The 24217-nt window shown below is 37.9% G+C and overlaps 1 protein-coding gene across 2 annotated transcripts in view; it reads right to left on the bottom strand.

The window, feature by feature from the left end:
- Positions 1-1111: 1111 nt before the first annotated feature.
- The window catches only part of RASA3 (RAS p21 protein activator 3), a 171364-nt gene continuing 148258 nt past the window's right edge, over positions 1112-24217 (bottom strand). For both annotated transcript variants that reach the window (XM_081947953.1, XM_081947952.1), the window contains exons 11-24: positions 22208-22356; positions 19630-19744; positions 18587-18661; positions 17736-17859; positions 15574-15680; positions 14480-14557; positions 12749-12826; positions 11183-11256; positions 9332-9438; positions 8509-8591; positions 7494-7702; positions 6226-6329; positions 4672-4855; positions 1112-3526 (exon numbers count right to left, since the gene is read on the bottom strand). In XM_081947953.1, coding sequence (XP_081804079.1) covers positions 3451-3526; positions 4672-4855; positions 6226-6329; positions 7494-7702; positions 8509-8591; positions 9332-9438; positions 11183-11256; positions 12749-12826; positions 14480-14557; positions 15574-15680; positions 17736-17859; positions 18587-18661; positions 19630-19744; positions 22208-22356 — 1563 coding nt within the window. In that variant the 3' untranslated portion in view covers positions 1112-3450. The remainder of the gene's footprint in view (positions 3527-4671; positions 4856-6225; positions 6330-7493; positions 7703-8508; positions 8592-9331; positions 9439-11182; positions 11257-12748; positions 12827-14479; positions 14558-15573; positions 15681-17735; positions 17860-18586; positions 18662-19629; positions 19745-22207; positions 22357-24217) is intronic.

Here is a 24217-nt window from a genome sequence, read left to right on the forward strand (position 1 = left end):
AGTTATGAGAATCTGGCAGTTATTAAGCGAATTCCGTTTCCCTCTTCGACTTTCCTTGTCGGGAGCCATCCGGGAAGGTTGCAAATGGTGATCGCATGACCCAGGATGTTGTAACTATTGTAAATACATGCCAGTTGCCAAGTTCCCCAATTTTTCTCATGTGGCGGTGGTGATGCTGTGAAGGCCAAAAGTGCGAGGACCAGTCATAAGTCACTTTTTTTAGTATCTTGTAACTTTGATTGCTAAATTGGTTGCAAGTTGAAAAGTACCTATATTTACAAGCATGACCCAGGATGTTGTAACTGTTGTAAATACATGACAGTTGCCAAGTGCCCCAATTTTTCTCATGTGGCGGTGGTGATGCTGTGAAGGCCAAAAGTGCGAGGACCAGGCATAAGTCACTTTTTTTAGTATCTTGTAACTTTGATTGCTAAATTGGTTGCAAGTTGAGAAGTACCTATATTTACAAGCATGACCCCTGATTCTTAAAATATATTATTTCATATTTTCTTCCTTGCATTATTAAAGAATTAGAGTGGTGCAGTGGCCTAGAGGTGGAGCTCTCACCTCAGAATCAGGAGGCTGTGAGTTCAATCCTAGGTAAGAGGCAGATATTTCTCTCTCTGCGCACAATGAGACTATATCAGCTGAGAACTCCGCATTGGCGACAGGAAGGGCATTCAGCCAGTAAACAGCTCCATTCAGTTGCCCCGATTTCACCCCGATGAAAGGGATTACGAGGTCATTAAAAGACAAAAAACATTTTATTAAAGAATTACTTCTGAACATTTTTTTTAAAAAAATGGGATTGCTTTGTTTATAACTGGGCCAATTAACACTAGATTTCATTGATAGCCAAAGCAATACTGCTTCTCCGCTACTCTATATGGTTTGAAAATGAAAGCAGGCTTTCTCCAAAGTGAATCAGAATTGATGGCTGTTTGTTGATTAATTGACTGGTCAAACAGATAAAGCCAATATCCCTTCGCAGTGCAAACTCTTCGATGAAATGTTGCTGTAGCCACTGTGTATACCTAGCTGAAGATTCAGCTTCCACCTTTTAAAAAGCTTGTCAATATTGAGTTTGTAATGAATACACATATGCTTTTCAGAAATAAAACACTTTTTAATTGGCAAATAGAACGCACATTGCAGGTCATTAGTATTTTGTCAAAAGACTATTAAGTTACAAATAATTTTTTTTTAAAAAAACTGGCAGTTTCAAATGGCAGTTCAGAGCACACGGTGCTGTTTTTCCCTAGCACTTCTGTTGGCAATTGATAGGCTATAAATTTTCACCTTGTATTTCCTAATGTAGCCCAATGCTAAGAACAAGAACCCTTCAAAATAGACGCTGCAAGATTGATTTGTCATTCTCTCCTTTGTATGGATTTGTACTATGTGGGGGTGGTTTTGCAGACATCACTTTTAATATTAGAATCTAAAGAAGCTTTGCGTCAACTTGAATGTTCATTTATTGTGGTCCAAGAGTAGCCTCATGTAGCCTGTAACATACGTCGTGTTACTTTGACTTTCGCCAAAGCCCAACATGCAGTGAATCAGACTCTTAGAAAAGCTATGACATAACCAATCAGCTATATTGGGTTGGATCCAGAGAGTTGGGCATATCTAGGTTAACTGAAATATACAAGGCTTATGATGGTCATAACAAACGTTGTAGCTATCAGTGGGGCTTAAAGTGCAACTAACTTGATCTGGGTCCAAACCATTTTATAATTTTATAGCGCACATACACACACCCACATCAAACACACACACACCCCCAACAATATTTATTTGCATTCATGAGGTATGCTGCACATTCCATTTCAACTATTGAGGGGAATCTGTGGAGAGGAGATGTTAAAAGGTCAAGATTGTGATTGTGTGGTTGTCATCTTGATTTTTTTTTAAAAAAATATCTTATGCTCTGCATCTACTCATAACATATTAACGAAGTACAACTGTATGACAATGCGATGAAAACAACCCGAACTAAACATATCTTTCATTCTTGAAGCTGCATTATCTCACAGCTCTTGAAATACTTCTTGTTTATATGCTTATACATACCAATCAGGTTGTGCGAGGAGAACAGGAACTTCGGCCTCATGCAACATTCAGTATAAAGCTTTCATATATGCTTTCTGTTAAGATCTCTTTACTGATATCTTGCTGCTAACACCTTATCTTGCAACTTTAAGGGAGCACGAAGAGTTAATATTACATTATAGCTCTGCCTTCTTGTCTGTTTCATATGGAATGTTTTCCTACATCAATAATACTTCTGTGTAGGTTGTGCAAACCATCTTGTAAAAAATCTTTTGTCTCTATTCCTTGCTGAAATGTTTTAGTATGTTACAGTCAACCTTGCTGGAGAAGAAATGGGTTTTTGTATCAGAGACTATAGCCATTTTTCGCTTTCCAAATTCCCTGAGGAAAAACCTGGTGAGGTCACCTACAGTACTATTTATTAAGTCAACTTTTTACTGATTAATTTCATCTCTAATTTCATTGACATCATTATCATCAAATGTCATCAAAAAAAAGTGTGTGCTCGCTTCACTCATTGAGAAATTGCTTATAGTTGATTTCATTTCTTACATGGAAATATTACAGATGTAAGAAATGTATTGCATTTGAAATGGCCCTTAAATAGTAGAAAATCATTAATTCTGATAATCAAACCATTGTTTTTGCAACTACTCTATGAGCATTCTTTTAGTACACATAAGTTGTTTGAATATGTATTTATTCAGGTTTATAACATTTTTAGTTTATAGGAAAAAAATAGAAATTGATTGCCTTTGTGGAAACAATTTTGTATCAAAAAATTCCAGGGAGTACCATTAAATAGTAGACTTTCTTTTTAGAAGCCAGTTCTTCTTAAACCAATAATATGCTGCTAATGCTAACAAAATACCCTGTTGTTCAGTCTTCTTAGGGTCAAGGCAAGCTCCAGTGAGGGGAAATTACATCTATAACCAACTGGGCTTTGCTTCAATAAAAAGCAAATGCTGCAAAGCTTTTCCTAATTGCTCTGTGGCATAATGCAAAGTAGCCCCTAGTCAGCCATCAAAAATTAGAAATCTAGAAAAAGGCTCTCAGCCATGTAAAAGGAGTGTGGAAGTTGTCAATATGAAGTCCACAGGCTTTGATCATTGAACTGATCGGTAGATTCCAAGAAACCAGAGCAACACTTTTAAAAATGCAGAACAACACATATGATGAAAACCACCTAGAAGGCAGAGTTCCTTCATTAAGGAACACCAGATCTGGTTAACACCAGATGAATAAAGTGCATAGCAACAATTGTAATAGTTCTTGGAGAGAGAGAAAACATTGAACAAGCCTCAACAAGCTTGACATTTGATATGTACATCTTGCTACAGGTGGCTTTTCTCTTTCTTCAGTCCTTCAGCTACACCATCTAATAACTTTCTTCAAACTTCAAATGGAATGAGCTGAGATTTCTGACTGTTGCCTTATGTAACTTTGAAAGCTCTTGTCACCAATGGGGTGTTCCCTAGAAAGTGAAAAGAAAGAGGAAAAAGATGAAAAGAAAGATCGACATGTTTATTCTTCATTTTCAGATTAAAAAGAAAAATCCTCCACAAAAATATATTACTTGAAAATTTTGGTACGAATGGTAGGATATTATTGTGAGATGGACATGCCTATACAGTACATAATTTTATATGATGATTTAAAGATATAAAAATGCATAATGGAAACCCATGAAATATACATAGACATCTTTGTAACTGACATAGATTGTATAGGTTGAAATCGCAGAGATTTAGGGAGTAATTACATGATTGTCTGAATTAAGATTAGGCAAAATTAGGCTGTAAAGGAAGAATGAGAAAAGACAGAGTATGTGATTTGCCTGCATAGGAGATGCCTTATTACATTAAAGAAATATGTTGATAGAAAGACTATGTTAGAAAACGACAGTGGCTGTTCTTGTAGTGAATGAGTGAAATGAATAGCTTTGTGTTGAAATTACAATTTACTTTTCTCGGTTAATGTGGCAGAAGAAACAGGCCATTAATCCATCTAACTGAATATGCTGTAAATAAAATGCCAGCATCTTCTGGTATTTGGCAACCTTCTCCAGAACAAAATAGCCTGCTATTTCACTGTTTGTCTAGTTTCCTCTGTAAATATCATGAAGTATTGCAAGAGAAAGGGGGGGATTGCCCAAGAGTGTGGTTTTTATTGCAGTATTGCTATGGATATTTACTTTGACAGGGGTGGTGGTGGTTTTCAGGATTTCAGGTAGGAATCTTTGCCAGCCATGCCTGGAACTACCAATAGAAGAGAATACTGTGTTTCCCCGAAAATAAGATCACCCTAACAATGTAATGTCATGTCATGTCATGTCATGTAAATGCTAGAGAGTTTCAGAAAAACATCTACTTCTGCTTCATCGACTATGCTAAAGCCTTTGATTGTGCGGATCACAACAAATTGTGGCAAGTTCTTAAAGAGATGGGTGTACCAGACCACCTTATTTGTCTCTTGCTGCACTTTATGAGCAACAACTCAACAAAGGCAACAAATCTAACCATTGCAGGCCATTAACAAACTGAAACGTAACCAACATTCCTTGTTTCAACAGGGAGCCAACTGCTGTTTCAATAGTGCTTGAAATCATCCCACACTTACTGGCTTCCGTATTTTGTCTTCTTGAACTTATCCCTCTTATACTGGGCATGTTCCTGTTCTAAGGTTTTAATATTTGCTATAATCTGTCTTAGTGTCTTATAGGTCTCTTGAGGATCATCAATGACAAAAGTTGAATATTCTTCTTGCTCTGGCCCATCATACACTGATTTGCTGCCACAAGCCTCTGTCAAAAGAGATTTCAAAAAGAAAGATTGATAACTTGTGAGGCTAATAAGGATTACACATGATCAGGATTCAGTTAATGCTGTATCCTGGGAATGACAAGACAATCTTAAGAATAAAATTGAATAAAAGATAATACATCAGAGTAGTTTGACCATATAAAGAAACCCTGTAAGATCAGGTTTTCATTTGACAATCCAGAGGGAGTCAACATTAAAAGCTTCCAAGCTGGGCATGGAGATAACAGTATTCATAAAGAGTCTGCTAATGAGGTTTTTATTGACAGTAGCAAGTTACCTTCCATTACTGATATTAGCTAAATATTTATTTTACAAGATATTTGTCCTTTTTTATGATATTGTTATAAGACATACACAATACATTATATATTTCTCTGCTTTTAAAGCTTTCTAAGCTGATGGCCATTAATATGAATTCCTGCAGTCTATATCAGCCTTCCTCAACCTGCTCTCCTCTTGTAGGTATTCTGGGAGTTCAAGTCCCACACATTTTGAGGCCATCAGATAGGAGAAAACTGTTTTGTAGGTGGCTTAGATGGAAAACTATGTGTTGCACGATACTCCCGCGTAACACCCCTCCTGCGCGAACTGCACTGGCTGCCTGTGGCCTTTCGGGTGCGTTTCAAGGTATTGATTACCATCTTTAAAGCGCTCCATGGCATAGGACCTAGTTATCTGCAGGATCGCATCCTACCACACACGTCCCTATGACCAATCCGCTCTCACAGGGAGGGACTCCTCCTGGTGCCGTCCACCAGGCAATGCCAGCGGGCGACACCTAGGAGTAGGTCCTTCTCTGTGATGGGCCCAACCCTCTGGAATGACCTCCCCCCCGACATCAGAACCACCACTGACCTCCGTTCCTTCCGTCAAAAACTAAAGACTCACCTGTTTCAATTAGCTGGCCTGGCACACTCTTAGTCTTACCTCCCGGGGATATATTTTAATTGGGTTTGGGTATTTTAATTGGGATGTTTTAGGGCTTTTATACTATATTTATTTCTTTGTACAGTCTCACCTCCTCCACTCAAATGCTCAAGTATTTAATTGTTTATATATTATTTATATTGTTATTTATGTATTTTATCTGTGTTTCATTGACTGTACACCGCCCCGAGTCCCTTTTTGGGAGAGGGGGCGGTTTATAAATCCAAATAAATAAATAAATAAATAAATAAATTTCCCCATTTTGTAAATAAAGTGACTTACTCAGAATTGGAGAATAAAGAGAAAGAGAGAAAAGGCTCAGAAATGGAAGACAACTCCACTGTTTTTCAAGAAGTCTCTTAAAATTAATTTTTTATATAAAACGAGTTCTATAAACAAAACAATAACTCATTTTCATACCCACCTTGCATTTTCTCCAGTTTGGTCATATATAGGTTGAATAGGGAGTAGATGCGTTCTGTTTCTCTATCCCCATCGATGTCTAATTGTATATTTGCTGGTAGACCCCTACACAGTCATTTAAATATTGTCAGGAAATTTTTGAAACACTGTATTTCATTTATGGGTTGAAATGGGTTTTGATGAAGAGAACAAGATTCCACAATAAAATCATTTTCATTACAGATAGATAACACATTTTAATAAACTGTTAATATACTGATGTATGAGACAAACAAATTCTAAGGAACAAAATAATGGAAAGAGGAGACATTCCATACAAGAACCATAATATTTGCATAAAGGAAAGAAAGCATTCTACTGCCTGCAGTGTATTTCAGCCAACCAGGCTGAGATTATTAAATGCGTGAGTAAAAAGCAAAATCTTCACCTGGCAATGAAAACCAAATTATCTATCTATCTATCTATCTATCTATCTATCTATCTATCTATCTATCTATCATCGTCTGTCTGTCTGTCTGTCTGTCTGTCTGTCTGTCTGTCTGTCTGTCTGTCTATCTATCTATCTATCTAATTCAGTGGTAGTCAACTTGGTCCCTACCGCCTACTAGTGGGTGTTCCAGCTTTCATGGTGGCTGGTAGGGGTTTGCTGTAACTCTGCTTTATAAATTCTATAAAGTAAAGTTACTTCCCTACTTTATAAGTCACCATTACTGTGGAACCGGTGGGCGGTTAGAAAATTTTACTACTAACAGAGATACAAAAGTGGGCGGTAGGTATAAAAAGGTTGACTACCCCTGATCTAATCTAATCTATCCATCTATCCATCCATCCATCCACCCACCCATATCCATATCCATATCCATCCATATCCATCCATCTATCATATCTATGCATCCATCCTTCATCATCCAACAAATTTTTGAAACTGCCCATCTCCCTCACAGAGGGGATTCTGGACAGTATACAAGTAAAAAAATATTAAAACATAAAAACAGTTTGTGAAATTTACAATTTGAAAAGAGAAGAATGGATTAAAAATTAATATTGAAACACGGAAGGATGCATCTTCTAAGCCTGTATCATATTGAAAAAGTTACTAGGCTTCTAGAAGGAAAACCAGATAGAGAGGAAAAACTAGGGAGTGTTTAATTCATGTTGTCAGACCTGCCTGTTTATCCAGAGCATCAGATCTCCCTCTTTCGTCATCCACAGGAATACGTCTTAGCATCAAATACTTAAAGCAAAATTTAAAGCAGGAAGTGTCCTTACCCAGTGCAAGGAGTACAACCAGGAGCATTATCTGCTATAGATTTGCAGCACAGCCAGTGCCCATTTAGATATGCAGAAGGATGGTAGACAGTCAGCCGTTTCTTGTTACACTGGCTAACTTTGGTGAGGATATCAATCCAGTCCTTGGCCTCAACACAATTATTGGCCTGAATATAGAGCACTCTTTCAGGCTGAATCACTTGGAACATCTTAAAGAGAGAGAGACAAAAACAACTGATTATTAACAGGGAACAATACTTAAAATGTAATGTTTTAGGGAAAAAAACACTTAGGGATATGTATTTTTATCATTGGGTTGCTTAATGGCTAGTTCTCACTCACACAATGGTCTTGCATCCTTTGATATGAATTGTGTAGCAATTAGCAGATTATAAAGTATATTTACAAGATACACATACACATACACACAAGTAGACTGGTCTGAGAAACAGTGACTGATCGAAGTCATTCATGGCTAAGATGGGATTTGAACTCATAGTCTCCCAGTTTCTACCATGGTGCCTTAACCACTAGACCAAACTGGTTCCTCCAAGAAACAAGTGTATGGTAGGGGTTGTACTATGGGGTGGGCTTCAAAAATTTTAGCAATGGGTTCTCTGCCTGGTTGCTGGGTGAGGATGGCCATGGTGGGCATGGCCTAGTTGGCCTTCTGTACCACAGTGAGGGTATTTTTTCCCTCCCCAGGCTCCGGAGGCTTTCCTTGAGCCTTCAGGGGGGCGAAAATGGCCTCCCCAGACTCCGGAGGCCCTTCCTAAACTTCTGGTAGCCCCGTTTTTCGCCTTCCCCAAGCCTCTGTACCTGTCTTGCACTTAGCTGCATCTAAAATGGGCCGTGTGGGGATTCCTGGGAAGAGCAGAGTGGGCGAGGCCAACCAGGAGTGGGATTTGGGGGTTCTCTGAACTGCCCAGAATTTTAGCTAGAGGTTCTCCCGAACCCCTGCAACCCCCCACCAGCCACCTCTGGTGCTTAATAGTTAAGAAGGAGAAGTACTTACATTTTTCATTTTGAAGGATTCTTCTTCCAACTTTTCTACAGCCAGAATGTTTTCAATTGGAATGCTACACAATGGATGATCACCTAAATGGAGGATAATTACAAGAAAATAATATTTCAAAACTCCCTGTATATACAAATATATGTATTCTGGTCACCACGATGTAAAAAAGATGTGGAGACTCTAGAAAGAGTGCAGAGAAGAGCAACAAAGATGATTAGGGGACTAGAGACTAAAACATATGAAGAACGGTTGCAGGAACTGGGTATGTTTAGCTTAAGAGAAAGAAGGACTAGGGGAGACATGATAGCAGTGTTCCAATATCTCAGGGGTTGCCACAAAGAAGAGGGAGTCAAACTATTCTCCAAGGCACCTGAGGGTAGAACAAGAAGCAATGGGTGGAAACTAATCAAGGAGAGAAGCAACTTAGAACTGAGGAGAAATTTCCTGAGAGTTAGAACAATTAATCAGTGGAACAGCTTGCCTCCAGAAGTTGTGAATGCCCCAACACTGGAAATCTTTAAGAAGATGTTGGATCGCTATTTGTCTGAAACGGTATAGGGTTTCCTGCCTAGGCAGGGGGTTGGACTAGAAGACCTCCAAGGTCCCTTCCAACTCTACTATTGTATTGTATTGTATTGTATTGTATTGTATTGTATTGTATTGTATTGTATTGTATTGTATGTGTTCAGGTTAAAAGTGCATTATTCTGTAGCACTTAAATTATTAATCAGCATTTGTGGGTTTGGGTTTTTTGATGAATTTTCTCCTGGAAAATAGTGCATTGGTGTTGAAATTAAAAGGGAAACAAAAACATCAGTACCTTTGTTTTTCTGATAGGTAAATTCATGGTTGCTGAGCCGAAACCACCTCTTCTTGAAGTTCTTCATGCCAAATCTTTTCCTGCCTTGTGCCCTTTTGATCATAAACCTATTGTTAAAAAGTCCACAGCAGTTTTACATAAAAATGTACTCAGCCTTGTCAGAAATTGTGCTCTTCTTATAAAACGAGCAGTCTTGAGAAATCTTTAAAGGCCGGGAAGCTCTCTACTACAGAAATCATGGTCAAACTATAATATAGCTGATATTCATCAAAAACTACACATTTCAGTTAAGAGGCACTAGAGCAGTGATGGCGAACCTTTTTTGGCTCTTGTGCCACAAGTGGGGGGAGCGCAGGGGGGTCGAGTACGGGTGTACTGCACCCATAATGCAACGCGCGACCCCCCCCCCAGTGTGCATGCACGCACAATGCGTGGAACCCCCCCATTTTTACATTTTTTTTGCCCTTCCCAGGCTTTATAGGAGCCTGGGGAGGGCGAAAAGAGCCTCCCTCGACCCCCCGGAGGCCCTCCGGAGGCTTCAGGGACTGTCCGGAGGCTTCCCTGAAGCCTTCGGAGCGCTTAAAACCACCCTCCGAGTAAACCGGAAGTGACTTCCGGGTTGCTCAGAGGGTCGTTTTAAGCGCTCCGAAGGCATCAGGGAAGCCTCAGACGGTCCCTGAAGCCTTCGGAGCACTTAAAACGACCTTCCAAGCAACCCGGAACTTCCGGTTTGCTGGGACGGTGGTTTTAAGCGTTCCGAAGGCTTCAGGGACGGTCCCTGAAGCCTCCGGGGGGGGGGAGGCTCTTTTCGCCCTCCCCAGGCTCCTATAAAGCCTCTGGAGCCTGGGGAAGGCGAAAAATAGCTTTTAAAAAGGTGAACTCAGCTGGCCAGCGCACGCATGCACGCTGGCCAGCTGACAGGGCAGCGCCTCGCGTGCCCTGACAAATGGCTCCGCGTGCCACTTGTGGCACGCGTGCCATAGGTTCGCCATCACGGCACTAGAGAGATAACATGTTGATATTTCTTAAATTCAAATATGGATTATTCTGAACTGCACATCTACCAGGAAAAGGCATGTGTTCTTTGAGGAAGCACCAACAAGTAGAGCAAGTAGACCAACATCTGGTCTACTTTTTCTATATTCATATACATTGATACATTTAGGAACTTGTAGCTGAATAGTCAAAGCCTTTAACTGAGGTGCCTAATAAAAAAGCAAATATATTATATGACAGAAAGCTACAGCTAAGTGCCATCTGTCTTTACCATCTTAACTCCATGAAATATTATTATTAACTTTCCTTAAAGTTATTTCAGTATCTTTAACACGGCAGGACAAGCAAAGACCAAAATAAAAAATAAAATAAAAAAATTAGAGAACGAAAATACAGTTGCAGAAGTTCATTTTTTGTTAAAAAGGGAAGGTTAGAAAGTCAAATATTTTTGCTTTTTACAGGCAATAGAAATAATTTTTAAAAGAAAGCAATAAAGTTTGAGATGGCAGGTATATGTCATGGACCTAATTAAAATTAATTGCATTTAGAAGCAGGTACCCTGCCTAACTCATAGCTAATTATATTTCATATTTTTGGTATTTGGGAAATATTTCTGATGGGGAAAAAAGGTGGTGTTCTCAACAATAATCCAATCTTCTAAAAACTTACAGTAATTATTTGCACTTCTTTTCATTCACATTTTTTATTTATTTCCGCACTCAAGCCTTTAACACATATTAGACAGCACAACACTTACACAGAACTTTATAGAACCCTGCTAGACCCATTATAAACAGAAGATGAAACATTTAATCTTACACACTTGGAAAAAAAACACTGATGCAATAAGCTCACCCTTCTTTAAGTAGTATTGGTTGTTCTATAATTTTGTGATCTCTCCTTCCGGAGGATGAAATCAAATCTAAGAACTTGGAGCAAACAATGAATAGATATGAAATAAACATTTAACATGGACGTCATCTAATTCTTACTTGTTGGAGCAAGTAAGTTCAAGTTTTAAAACACTGATTTATTGGCTAATAAGAAACAGAAAGGAATTAATTAATTCCTCATGTACAAATAACATATGTTAAATATCTTATGCTCAATCATATCGTGGGTCTGCATACATTATGTTTATTTCTTCTCCTCCTCCTGAGGCTTAATTTTGATATTTTATTACAGTTGCGATTGATGTTGGTCTAATGCTTGCTTCCACATTCATTAGAGGATACCTAAATCAGTTTATTTCGACCTGTGCCCCTCAAAACATGTGGAAATCCAGCTGTTATAAATTCCAGCCTATATAATAGTTTTTAATCTACATTGGTTTAGAATTAAAAGGCCTGCAGTCCAACAGGTATGGAGGGCAAAAATTAATTAAAAGTGAATGAAAGGCTTGAGCTTCTTGTCAATGAATTCTGTATAGGAGATGCAGACATTTTGCTAAGAGTAGTGTCAAATATATTGTTCACAAATGTCTTACTAATCCAGTGGTGGGTTGTAGGCGGTATGCCCCAGTACGGGCATACTGGAGCCTGCCCAGAGCACTGGGTACTGTTCCGTTACGGTGCTTCGGAGGGCCGACCCGCCCGCCCAAGCTTCTTACCTGACTTTTAAGCCTTTGGTGCTTCCGCGCACGGCACGTACGGCGCCTGCGCAACGCACCGCTGAGCAGCTTGAGCATCGTGGAGGCTTCTGGAAGCGTCGCAGGCAAGAACGACGCAAGTGTGCACTGCGCACATGTGCGCAAGTACCACACATGTCCATGTGGGTGACGCTGGGCCCGTTCCAACCGTACCGGTTGGAACGGGATCCGGAACCCACCACTGTACTAATCCATATAGCAGATGGCTGATCAGCACGGGAAGGAAAAGGGAAAAAAACAACATCTAGACAACCTTCCCCATTCCAATGTTCCCCAGAGATATTGGGAGCATAATCTTTAATATATTTCAATGGTGGATAGATGGTTGTTAATTCTGTATTTTATAGCCCCAGTAAATCTAGAAGTAACAGAAAGTTGGTATATAGTCTACAGGTAGGTTTTTTTAATAGCTAAGCTACTGAAATATGAAAAAAAAAACATCCTACCCTTCCTGAACTATCTGAGAATGGTCAAAATGCTAACACTATGGCACTACTTCATACTGTTTATTACAACTCCAAAGATATCTATTGAAGAAAACTTTAAATCAATATTCAGTGGCCAAAAGATTTATTTCCAATATTTTCCCATTATTATTTTTACCTCTAATTAATTATTTAGAATACACATGCATGTAATTCAGTGTTCATAAAATATTGTCATTCATAAATTCAAAAAACATTGATTTTAAAATTAATTAAATAATAAATAATAATTTACGGAACTGGTTGGTATTCCCCCAAAGTGCCCAAAATATTGTTTTTAATACTTACATTTTTTACTGCATCTGCATATTTTTGCTCATTAAAGTAGTCATAAAATGTAGCCATATAGGATTCCTTGAAACTGGCCTAAAATAAAATCACCATTTTGATCGTGAAACTTGATATCAAAATACAAGAAAAAATCAGATTCATTAACTCATGGATAAATAATTTTCAATGGTAAAAAAGATTTTAAAAACTCTTCCTGATTGCTTAGGTTTTGATTTAATGCTAGAAACAAGCCAGGAGTATTAGTTCATAGGACATGTGTCTCACAAACAAACTTTAAGCTCTAAGTGGAAAATGGCTGGCCATACCAATGAATAATCTCTCAGGGTTTTGCTGGTTTAGAGAAACTCCTGGATCACAATTCATATATTCATATATATACCTGCATTATTTTTGCATCCCACTCTTTCTTCCTTCCCCAAACTGGTAAAAACATGGATTTATACAGATTATAGTACAATCAAATAAAAAATATTCCATATTAGCTTATTCTTATTACTATCTGTTCACAGTTGGCCTTTGTACACATCACGTTTCTCCCAAGAACTTAGGACGTCTTGTTGTATCAGTGTAGTACTAGGGGCAGACCCAAACAGTGTGGCTTTTTGCAATTAACAGAGCAGTGGTGGATTCCGGGTCCCATTGCAACCAGTACGGTTGCAACGGGGCCCGGCATCCACCACACGAACGTGCACATGCGCACAGCGTGCGCATGCGTCCTTACCTCATGAGACGCCTCCGCGACGCTCCAGCTGTTGGCGGAGCATTGCACAGGCGCCGTGCGCTCTGTGTGCGGGCGGGGAAGCGCCGAAGAGCTCAAATACAGGTAAGGAGCTCGGGTGGGCGGGTGTGCCCTCCGGAGCACTGTACCGGAATGGTACCCGGTGCTCCGGGCAGGCACCAGTACGCCCGTACCAGGGTGCACTGCCTGCAACCCACCACTGTAACAGAGGGAAAATTTGTCAATGAACCAATTTTCTAAGTAGCATCCAAGATTTTTTGGTACAGCCCCCAGTATGGTAATATCCCTGGGACATCACGGCCAGTTTATGCCAGAAGCTTTCAATTTTAATTTCGATTTTCAGATCTTGATATTTTGTGATCCTCGCCAATCTTTTGTCTCCTATTCTACTATCCCCTGGTATTGTCACCTCAATTATCCATACTTTCTTTGCAACCAGTTATATCTGGCGTACTTTGAGCCAAGATTTTATCAGTCTGTTTTCGGAAACCTCACAATATTTTAACCTCCTAATTTATTACTTTTGATATTCTATTATCATTACTGGGACATGATAATTTTTACAGATGTTCCAGTAAGTCATTTTGGTAATTGTATTATGTCATTATTTATTAACATATGTGCTAGTTGTTCCCGACTTTAGAGGGCGGTGCTCATCTCTGTTTCAAAGCCGAAGAGCCAGCACTGTCCGAAGATGTCTCTGTGATCATGTGACCATCATGACTAAATGCCGAAGGCGCATGGAACGCTGTTACCTTCCCACCAAAGGTGGTCCCTATTTTTCTACTTGCGTTCTTTACATGCTTTTGAACTGCTAGGTTGGCAGAAGCTGGGACAAGTAACAGGAACTCACTCCCCTACACAGTGCTAGGGATTCGAACTGATGACCTTTTTGATTGACAAGCTCAGCATCTTATCCACTGAGCCATTGCATCCCTATAGGCTTTAATTACAGAAGTGCAAAAATAATCATAATTCAGGATACTTACAGACTTAGATTTTGATAAACTGCCCAATGTTTGTATGGTTTTAGAGATCAGCGTCAAAGTTCTTGAAGTTTGTGGATCCTATACAAGAGAGAAAACAACCATGTTATAATTTGCTATGGAAAACCATAAAAGCTAGCTTCTGGTTTACGTTCATTAAAATGCATTTTCTTACTCTGTACGTAAAGTTTAAGTGAGTAAGTGAGAAGAAAGTTTAAGGACTTTTGCATCTGGCAGGATTCTCCGGCTACTCTGCTTAGTTTAGTGGCTAGTGGTTAAGGACATTTTAGTATTTTCCAGTTTGACCAATAAAAAATTATTTTTTTGTTAGGCAGAAAAAACATAAAGAACAGGATTCTCTTAGTGGCTGCCCCAATATTCCTATTTAGTTTCCTTTGTAAGATCCAACATTGCAGAATTAAGTAAATATGCTATTTATAGGATCAGGGTGAAAATAATTTTGTGTTGAAAAGAATTCAGCCTGGAGAAAAATGCTAATTGCCAATTTGGAAATATAATTTTTTAAAACTAAGAATACAATGGAATATGCGCATTTCAAAATTCCATAACATTTTTTTCAGCAGCAACTTGCTGCTGAAAAAATAAGATAAGATATATTTGAATTTTAAAACTAAATTGTTGCATGCAAAGAAACAAAAATAATTATTCACATATGCAGATGAACAAGTTAATTTTCCTCATGTGTTAGTTCTCCACCATTTGCCTACTTTTCTAAATTTTCACCACTTACCCTTTTTGTTTCTACTGCTGGAACAGTGCCTGCCCTTAAGAGTTGTCGATGTTGTGGTAAACATTTCTTGTTCACATTTTATCACCCTTTAGGAATGGCCATGTATGAGATTTGATATGAAGTTTCAACACTCATATTAATATCTTGTGTAAGGTATTGCACATATTTAAGTATTGCCCATTTCAGCATTTGAATTGTAAAAAAGTGATACAAACTATAACTTGTTACTAGCCAGATAAAGTCTAAAACCCAAACAATGAAAAAGAGCCAACTAAATAAGATACAGTGGCTCAAAGGGAAGGACATAATGGGCTTATCATTGACCTCCTGAAACTGAAGTACTTACTGGGTGATGCGGTGTAAGATGAAAAAGATTTGGAGAAAGAATTGCAGGAGCAAAGAATCTCAGAAAAATAAAGCTGCTTACTGCTGTGTACCTCACATCTGGGTCATCTATGATTTTAAAACAGAATACAAATGATCATGTTGCGATTCTACTCTGAAAAATGGTTCAGACCACCCCAAAAAGGAGAGAGTGATAGATGAAAACACCTCAATCAACCCAAAAATGTTAAGATGCACAATTGCGGGTAAAAACATGAAAGACTATCTTGCAAGTTGCTATCCAAATTCCCTTCTGTCAAAATAAAGGGAAAGGTCTGTATGTAAGAGATGCTTTTGCTCATGAAAACAAGAGTTGAGTATGACAAGAGTAATCTAAAATAAATTTAATACAGTGGGAATGGATAGTTAAGAATTTAGTGGTAAAATAAGAAGTGTCAGGGTCAACAACATGCTTAATGACCATTATTTGAACATATATTCTGATCACATCTGTGGAAATAACTGCAATTCATAATCATCCTCTGCAGCCAAGGATATACAGCTATCATAAGTGAATGCATAATTTAATCTCCAAAATGAAGATATTTAACAGTCTGGATGAAAATAAGGATAATAACAAAACCAAAACATAAGGGAAAGAACATAATCTTCCTCCTTCAACAGGAGCTTAAAGACATATCGGGTATAATTCAGTTTCAGTGTGATTATGAGAAGATTTCTGAATTCCCCGTAATAATCTGGATACAACTATAAAGCAATTACACATGTATCTACTGACTTCCCACAATCTTTCAGCTGAGATAATTTTTTTCAGCTACATTCAGTTTAGAATTTACAATGCTAGTAATATCTTTGAGGGCTTTTATAGTCTCTCGAGCTTAGTCATCACCTCTCAATAGCTGCAAAATTGCCTAAGTGGAAGGCAACTGTTGTTAATGTTTATTTATTTGGGTCACTGATGAGCATAAGAATTAAAACTATAAAATTTTATAAGCCTTCCATTCGAAGTCCCATCCTGACAACTATTAAGCTTCTTCTGTCACCAAATATCCAGCAATAACATAGTTCAATACTAACATGCCCAACCTCTGGACAAATTTATGTCCAACCTCTGGACAAATTTATTCCTCCTTGATTGGTTCCTAATAAAACTCCTTCCAGGGATATCTTTAATATTGTTCACTTACCTTATTTGTTCACTGAACTTTTTTTTTACTTCCCTAAGCGTACAGTTATTAGGATGAAAATGAGGAGAACACCTATAGTCATCTACCAATAGTGTCATATTTATTCAAAGTTCAGTATGCTCCCTGAATTTCTTTTTCCATACCTTTTTTCACCTTTCCCTTTTTCATTATGGAGACCTGGTGGTGCAGTGGTTAGAATGCAGTATTGCAGGCTAACTCTGCCCACAGTCTGGAGTTCCATCCTAATGGGACTCAAAGTTCACTCACTGTTCTCCATCCTTCCAAGATTGGTAAGATGAGGACCCAGATTGTTGGGGGCAATATGCTGATATTTTAAACAGCCCAGAGTGTAAAGCACTATGGAGCGGTATATAAGTGTAAGTGCTATTGCTATTGCTAATATTATGAATACTAATTCTAATATCAAATATGTAATAATGTTGAGATTCTACTGTATGAACATGAATATTAATTTTGACCCTGATGGTATTGTTCTGCTAATTAATTTCTAAGCTTTCAAATATAAAACCGACCATAAATCTCATTAAATTTTATACAAAACGTAAATAAGGATGTATAAACACACTACTGTAGCTCACAAGTAAGATGTCTATACAAATGAACACATATATCAGGAACATATAAGAGTTGTGGTGGCACAGTGGTTAGAATGCAGTATTGCAGGCTACTTCTGCTGACTGCCGGCTGCTTGCAATTTGGCAGTTGGAATTTCACCAGGCTCAAAGTTGACTCAGCATTCCATCCTTCCGAGGTCGGTAAAATGAGGACCCAAATTGTTGGGGGCAATATGCTAACTGAGTAAACTGTTTAGAGAAGGCTGTAAAAGCACTGTGAAGTGGTATATAAGTCTAAATGTTATTGCTATGTAGTAAAATGGCTTCACAAGAATGTACAATAGAGAATGTTCCAATTAGTTTAAACGGGAGAGCAAAAAAGAGTTTAAGTTCTATATTACCTTGGAAACGTATAGCTGCTGATTCCCTCAATGAAAAAAAGATGTCGCACATCACTGTAGGGCAACTGACCCCAGATTTTGTAATAACTGTGAAAATTCTATCTACATACTGCCTAAGATTTTCCTAAAATGAAAATAAAGAACATAAAACATTAATTCCAAGATAATTTCAGACCTTTAAAACATTGAACAAGGTACATTTTAATTAATTTTCATATTAATAGAATTTGATTATTATAAGCAATGCCATTACATTAGTAATTATATTGCATTAAACCATCTTACACTAATACAGGTAGTGGCCCTCCCAAACTCCGTTTTTACTGGCAGAGGGTTGCAGGAGGCCGTCCCAGTCAAAAACTGAGCTCGGGAGCCCATTTTCTGTGAAAGAGGCACCACGGGCCATCACAGGCGCCCCTGGCACAAGTGACGTCAAACTGGCCACACACCCCTGGCTGTGCTCACCCCCCCCACCCGAGGTCAAACACAACCCTGATGCGGCCTGCAATGAAATTGAGTTTGACACCCTTGTTCTAGAAGATGAAATAAATGGGATTCCATGCCAGGAAAAATGCCTGCCTGACCATCAAAAACTACTTTTTTTTCTTTTTGTGTTGAAATCTGGTAATATAACAAACAATCTTTATCAAGTGTGATAGTTTTCAACATCTGGAAATTGGAATCAGTATCATCCTTAATCTGTTGCAGAGAAGAGTAGCAAATTCACATTGTAATTACATTTCTATTGAAAACAATGGTTTAAGTCCCACCTAATTTACAGTGGGTAACATATTTCAAGGTGTAATTATTTTCATAGGTAAAAAACTGACTTTCTCGCTTGAACTACCTACCCTATTATTTTCCAAATTTTCAGCATCTTTCAACTTTACAGGATCAATTTCACAAGGTTTATGGAGCTGGCAGATCTGTGAAAAATAACAAAGAAAATACATAATAGATATCAGCGTAATGGATTACTTACCAATAGGATTTGACATGTCTCCATTTTCAGATGGAATTTGCCCCACTGCAGTTGTTTTATAGAAATAAATGATCTGAAAACGAATATTCTTTCTTGGGTTCAATTTCTTATTTCTTTTTTATTTTGGCAATGACACTAACCATTTTTCCCCTGAGTGAGAAGTTTATAAACCCATTGCAAATCTAATTTCCAATACTGGCTAAAATGTAAATTCCAGTCTTAACTCTGTTTATTGACGTTGCTAATGTGGTGCACATGATGATCAAGGAAAATGAAGTAAGGAGACAAATATTTAGGCTGTAGAAAAAAAGTTATCATTTGGAAATAAATGATCTACAAAAAGAAACGCAGTTGTATTTTTTAAATTTTCTCAAGCATTTTGAAATAATATTTAGTTAGTTAGTTAATCTATATATTTAAATTTATTAGCCACCTAATTCCAATGGATTCCAATGTTATCAATATGCTATCAAAAGAATATTTAAGGGGAAAATCTCATTGCTTTGAATAAGACAAAATATGACTATGACATGGTATTGCAAACTTTAATGTTTTTTAAAAATAGAATAGATTACTGGCTAGCCATGACATTATCAACTCTGGGAAATGCTGAATCAACTAAAGGAAATATGTGGTTTGCTTATTTCTGTCATTGGAAAAAAGACAAGACAACTGCAATATGGAGATAGCAAGTATCTCCATAAATTTAAGAAAAAAACATTTTTTTTCTGGATCTAAAAATAGTTATTTACACCAATTGCTTCTTTTGTACGTAGATTGCATTCTTTTTTAGAAACAAATGTTTACTTCTGTAACATACTGTTTATATGTTCTTGACTTGGTACATTGTTGATGATCAAACACACAACCATAAAAAGATATTGCACATTCTGTTAATAAAGGTGAGCTCACCTCATCAATAATAGGCTTCAGTGTGACTTGAAGATAATGCTTCCCTGCTAGTTTCATGGTTTCATCAATGCACTTGGAGGTTAATGAGTTTCCTCTGAAAATGGTGTTTGGATCTCTGAAAGCAAACATCTTGTTAATCATTTATTCTTCTTATAATAAACTTTTAATAAAAGAATTGCAGGAGATACTGGAATATGAGGTATATCTAGAGCAATAGTGGGTTTCAAAATTTTTTAGAACCTCTTCTGTAGGTGTGGCCTGCTTTGTAGGAGTGGCTTGCCGGCCATGTGACCGGGTGGGAATGGCTTGCCGGCCATGTGACTGGGTAGGCATGGTCAACTTGTAAAATGTGGTGAAACTCACTTAACAACGCTCTTGCTTAGCAACCAAAATGTTGGCTCAGAAACTCTGAGCACGCAAGTCTTAAAGCTGTCAAGTTACAAGACCCTTGCATCTCTAACCCTTTAGAAAAAAAGAAACCCAGGGATGTTCAAACTTGATAGCTTTAAGACTTGTGGACTTCAACTCCCAGAATTCCTCCTCTCACTCTTCATCTTGATGATGTGCAGACAGGGGGTGGGGAGGGAGCTGGAACCGGTTCTAAACAGGACTGTAGATTTGTGGAACCTCTTCTATAGAAGAGGTTAGAACTGGCAGGAACCCACCCCTGATCTAGAGGCCCATTAAAAAGGACTAATCATAGTGTGACGATCAATAATGGCTATCAGCCTCAGACTGCTGCAAAGGAAGGATATCATAACTTGCTGGGCACAGATTGCTCCTGGGTAGCCAACCCATTGGCATCTCCATAAAAAGTTTAAAGTTGGTATTGCAAGGCATGAGAAAAACCGATCAGCAACAAACATTTCAGAGATGTCTGGATCATTCCATTTCTTCTCTATGCCATCCTATAGTCCTGTACTAGTGGACTTGTTTGAACTAGTACCAGTATGTGATGTTCCAGATAAAATTGGAACCAAATAACATCTGGGGTATCACAAAACATCCAACTGAAACAAACATCATTTCTGGAATAGCTGAATTGGCATGGTCCTAAAAAAAACGGAATAGTAGTTTGCACATATCTCTAGCACTGATTTTTACAACACCCATTAGAGCATCGTGTGGTGCAAAACTCCTCTCCTTGCTGCCCTCTCTGGCATTAATATCTGCGGGAGAGATCCTCTTGAAATGTCCCCATTGTCAGTGGCTTGCTCAGTCTCAAGGAATGGAAGACAACTTGCAATCTGAGTGTTCTCCAGGTCCTCAGCATTGAAGAAATCCATAAAGGAAAAGCTCCTTTGCCAGGCTTACAATGATTATATTATTTTAGTACAGGTGGTCCTCAACTTACAACCATACCTCACACTTACAATCGTTGCAGCATTCCCACAGTCACCTGATCAGAATTTGAGGGGCTTGGCAACCAGCATGTATTTAGAAAAGTCGTAGTCTCCTGGGGTCATGTGATTTCCATTTACAATCTTCCCAACTGGCTTCCAATAAGCAAAGTCATTGGGAGAAACTGGATTTGCTTAACAGCCACATGCTTCATTTAATTGCAGGGATTGACTTAACAACCTTCAGAAAAGAATCATAAAATTCTAGACCCAATTGTGGTAGTAAGTCGGGGATTACCTATATTCATTATGTTTTTAATCAGCTGTATCATGTTTTAAAAATTAGCAATTGTGAGCTGGCTGGGGAATTCTGGGAGTTGAAGTCCACAAGTCTTAAAGTTTCCAAGTTTGGACACCCCTGGCTTATTTGAATAGAAAGGCAGGGCAAACAATAAATAAGTAAAATAAACTAGAGCAGCTGTTTTTCTGTTAAGTCTGGTCAGCAAAGTCCAGGATTCTTCTAGAAAAGCAGGCAATTGAACAGGATAATTATTTTAGTGCAGTAGCTGTCTATAAACTGATAAGTCTATAATTCATAGCAGTAAGACTGAATCTGTAGTGAAGTAAGTGTAGAAGATAAATGAGCTATCTAGGCTTCAAATCTGGCTACAGAACAAAGAAATACGCAGTTCTGCAGCTTGGCCCAATCCTTCTCTACCAGATTTGCATTCTTTCCTTAATCCATGGATATTGTATCTGGTATCAGAATTTCTTCTTATAATAAACATGTGAGGCAAGCTACAAGGTATTTAATGAAATGGGATCTATCCTACTATTGTTCTGCGTGCTCTCTTAGCTAAGTTTTAGGAGAAAATAGTTCCCAGGATATCTTTGGACTACTACTCTCCTTATAAAACTATTCTACTGGTTGGTAAAAATAGCATAAGGAATTTAGCTATGGAGCTTCAGGGCAAAATATTGACCTTGCTTTAAAAAAAAATCCTCATCTTTAAACCATTCATCATCCAAATGTTTAGATGATGCAATTCTGTTCCTGTCTTTATTAACCTCAACCACAACTTTTTGATGCTGAAAATACTTGCTGTGGAATGCTTATCAATAAATGAATGTGGAAAATAAAAGGTCCATTTGTCCTTATGTATGACCTCCCCCACAAAAAATATCATCATTTGCTACTCGGTACCTTTTTTTTACAATACATGCACTATTGTACTTACTGAGTCCTTTTTATTTCTGCATTTGCAATTGCACTAATGAAAGGCACAATTTTGCCATAGTGGAGGAAGAGTCGAACCAGAGGTATGGCTGCCTCCTGTTTTTCCCTGCAGACTTCACCCAGTATATGGGCGGTTGATGCTGAAACAGGCTAAACAGAGAAAAGCAAAAAAGTTTAAATGGAGGCATTCTTGAAATAATTTTTAAATGAACTGCCAATTTCTTAAGAGCAGTGTCCATTTACATAGAAACCTATGGCACAATGTATTGAGGTCAAATTGTATGTATGTATATCTATCATATTTCTTTCATTAAATGTCAGCTTTTAGTTAAGTGGAATTACAAAAGAAAACTTGTATTTTGGGCACTTATCAATTTAAGACATGCTATCTATAACTACATTTTTTTTCCTTATTTTATCCCTGTTTGGGTTTGTGAGAGGAAAAGACTTTGAGTTGGTTGAGATGCTATATTAAGCCATAATGCACAAATTAACATTATGTGTAAATCAAACAACTATTGGTTTTTCAATAAACTGATAAAAAATAAATGTTTAATGGAATAAGTTATCCCAGTCTCTGGTATTTTTTGTCAAAGTTGCTACAGTATGTCAATATGGGGATTTACACTGCACTCTTCTAGAGGAAAGGAAATTAATATTTCATGAAAGAAAGCTGAGAGCTAGAAGATATTTTATAGAGGTTTAGAGATCATGGGGACAAGTCACTCAAAAGATTACAGGAGAAACCTGGCTCATTAAGAAGAATACAAAGGAAGCATTGACCCTGGACCTCCTGAAGAAGTGGCCAAATCAGGAGAAGCTATGCAGTTGTATCTTCTCAAAGAATAGCAAGAATACTAAGTAGACTTGACAAAAGGCTACTTGAATGTTAAAATGAAAAACTAGTTTCTGATACAGAAATACAACTCTACCTAACAGGCCGCATGTAGCTTGTATGTTACGCAGTGCTGCACTAAGTCAATTTTTCTCAAAGTTTCTGCAATTGTCAGTCACTAAATTAATGTTCGTAAAAATGTGGAGTCCGCCCACTGAAAACACCTTCTCCTAATGCTTTTTCTACAATGTGAATTATGTTTTTGACAAATACGATAATGACCATAGTTGTCCTCTTAATTTTTCTAAAGATATTTCAGCTATTTTTTTTTTTTTACCAAAAGTTTAATCCACAATTCAGTATTCATTTACCCCTTGAATTATTTTTGTGTACATGCAATAATAACAAATCTTAACATGAATTTGATCAAGAATGTTCTTGGGTAAAAATCTCTTAGTCCTAAGAACTTGCTTGAAAATAAATGAAATCCCAGTTTTAGATATCGATTAGCTTTTTTTTTTTTGAGTTGCTTGTGTTGAGTTCACAGATTTACATAGCAAAGAAAAGGAGGAGTAGCAGTCTACCCTGAAGACCTGTTTATTTTGCCACTGATGCATTTTGTCATACCAGCTGATTTACAATACGTGGGTAGATTTCAGCTGACTAGCTGAGAGATCTCTGCAAACAGCCAGTATTCTATAACCACTGTTTGAAAATTTCTGCATTAAGTCAAGGATTACCAATTTATCAAGACAGTAGCTCAAGGGTGTCAAATGTGTGACGTCGCATCGTCGTCACATGACGTATTGCGACTTTTCCCTGTTAACTAAAATCAGGGTGGGAGTGGCCAGTGCATGATGCATCCAGCCCACGGGCCGCGAGTTTGATACCCCTGCAGTAGCTGATTCTAATCCAGTTGTAGCCAACCAGCTATCTTCAGAAGCTATCTGTATGATGTGCTTCCTTCCTCCCATAGTTTCTACTAGCTTACTAATCAGTTGATTAATAGACTAGCAACAAAAAAATTTACTGCAGTGAAGTCCTCCATGCAGGATGCCAACGGTCTAATAATGAGCCAATGGATAAGCTATTGGAGAAAGTTGGGGAGATTATTATTTTCCCACAGTTTACAGACGGAATACAGAAACAGGTGGAATACAGAAGATAAGATACTAA

Source organism: Natrix helvetica, assembly GCF_964273705.1.
Source record: "Natrix helvetica genome assembly, chromosome: 3".
Lineage (NCBI taxonomy): Eukaryota > Metazoa > Chordata > Lepidosauria > Squamata > Natricidae > Natrix > Natrix helvetica.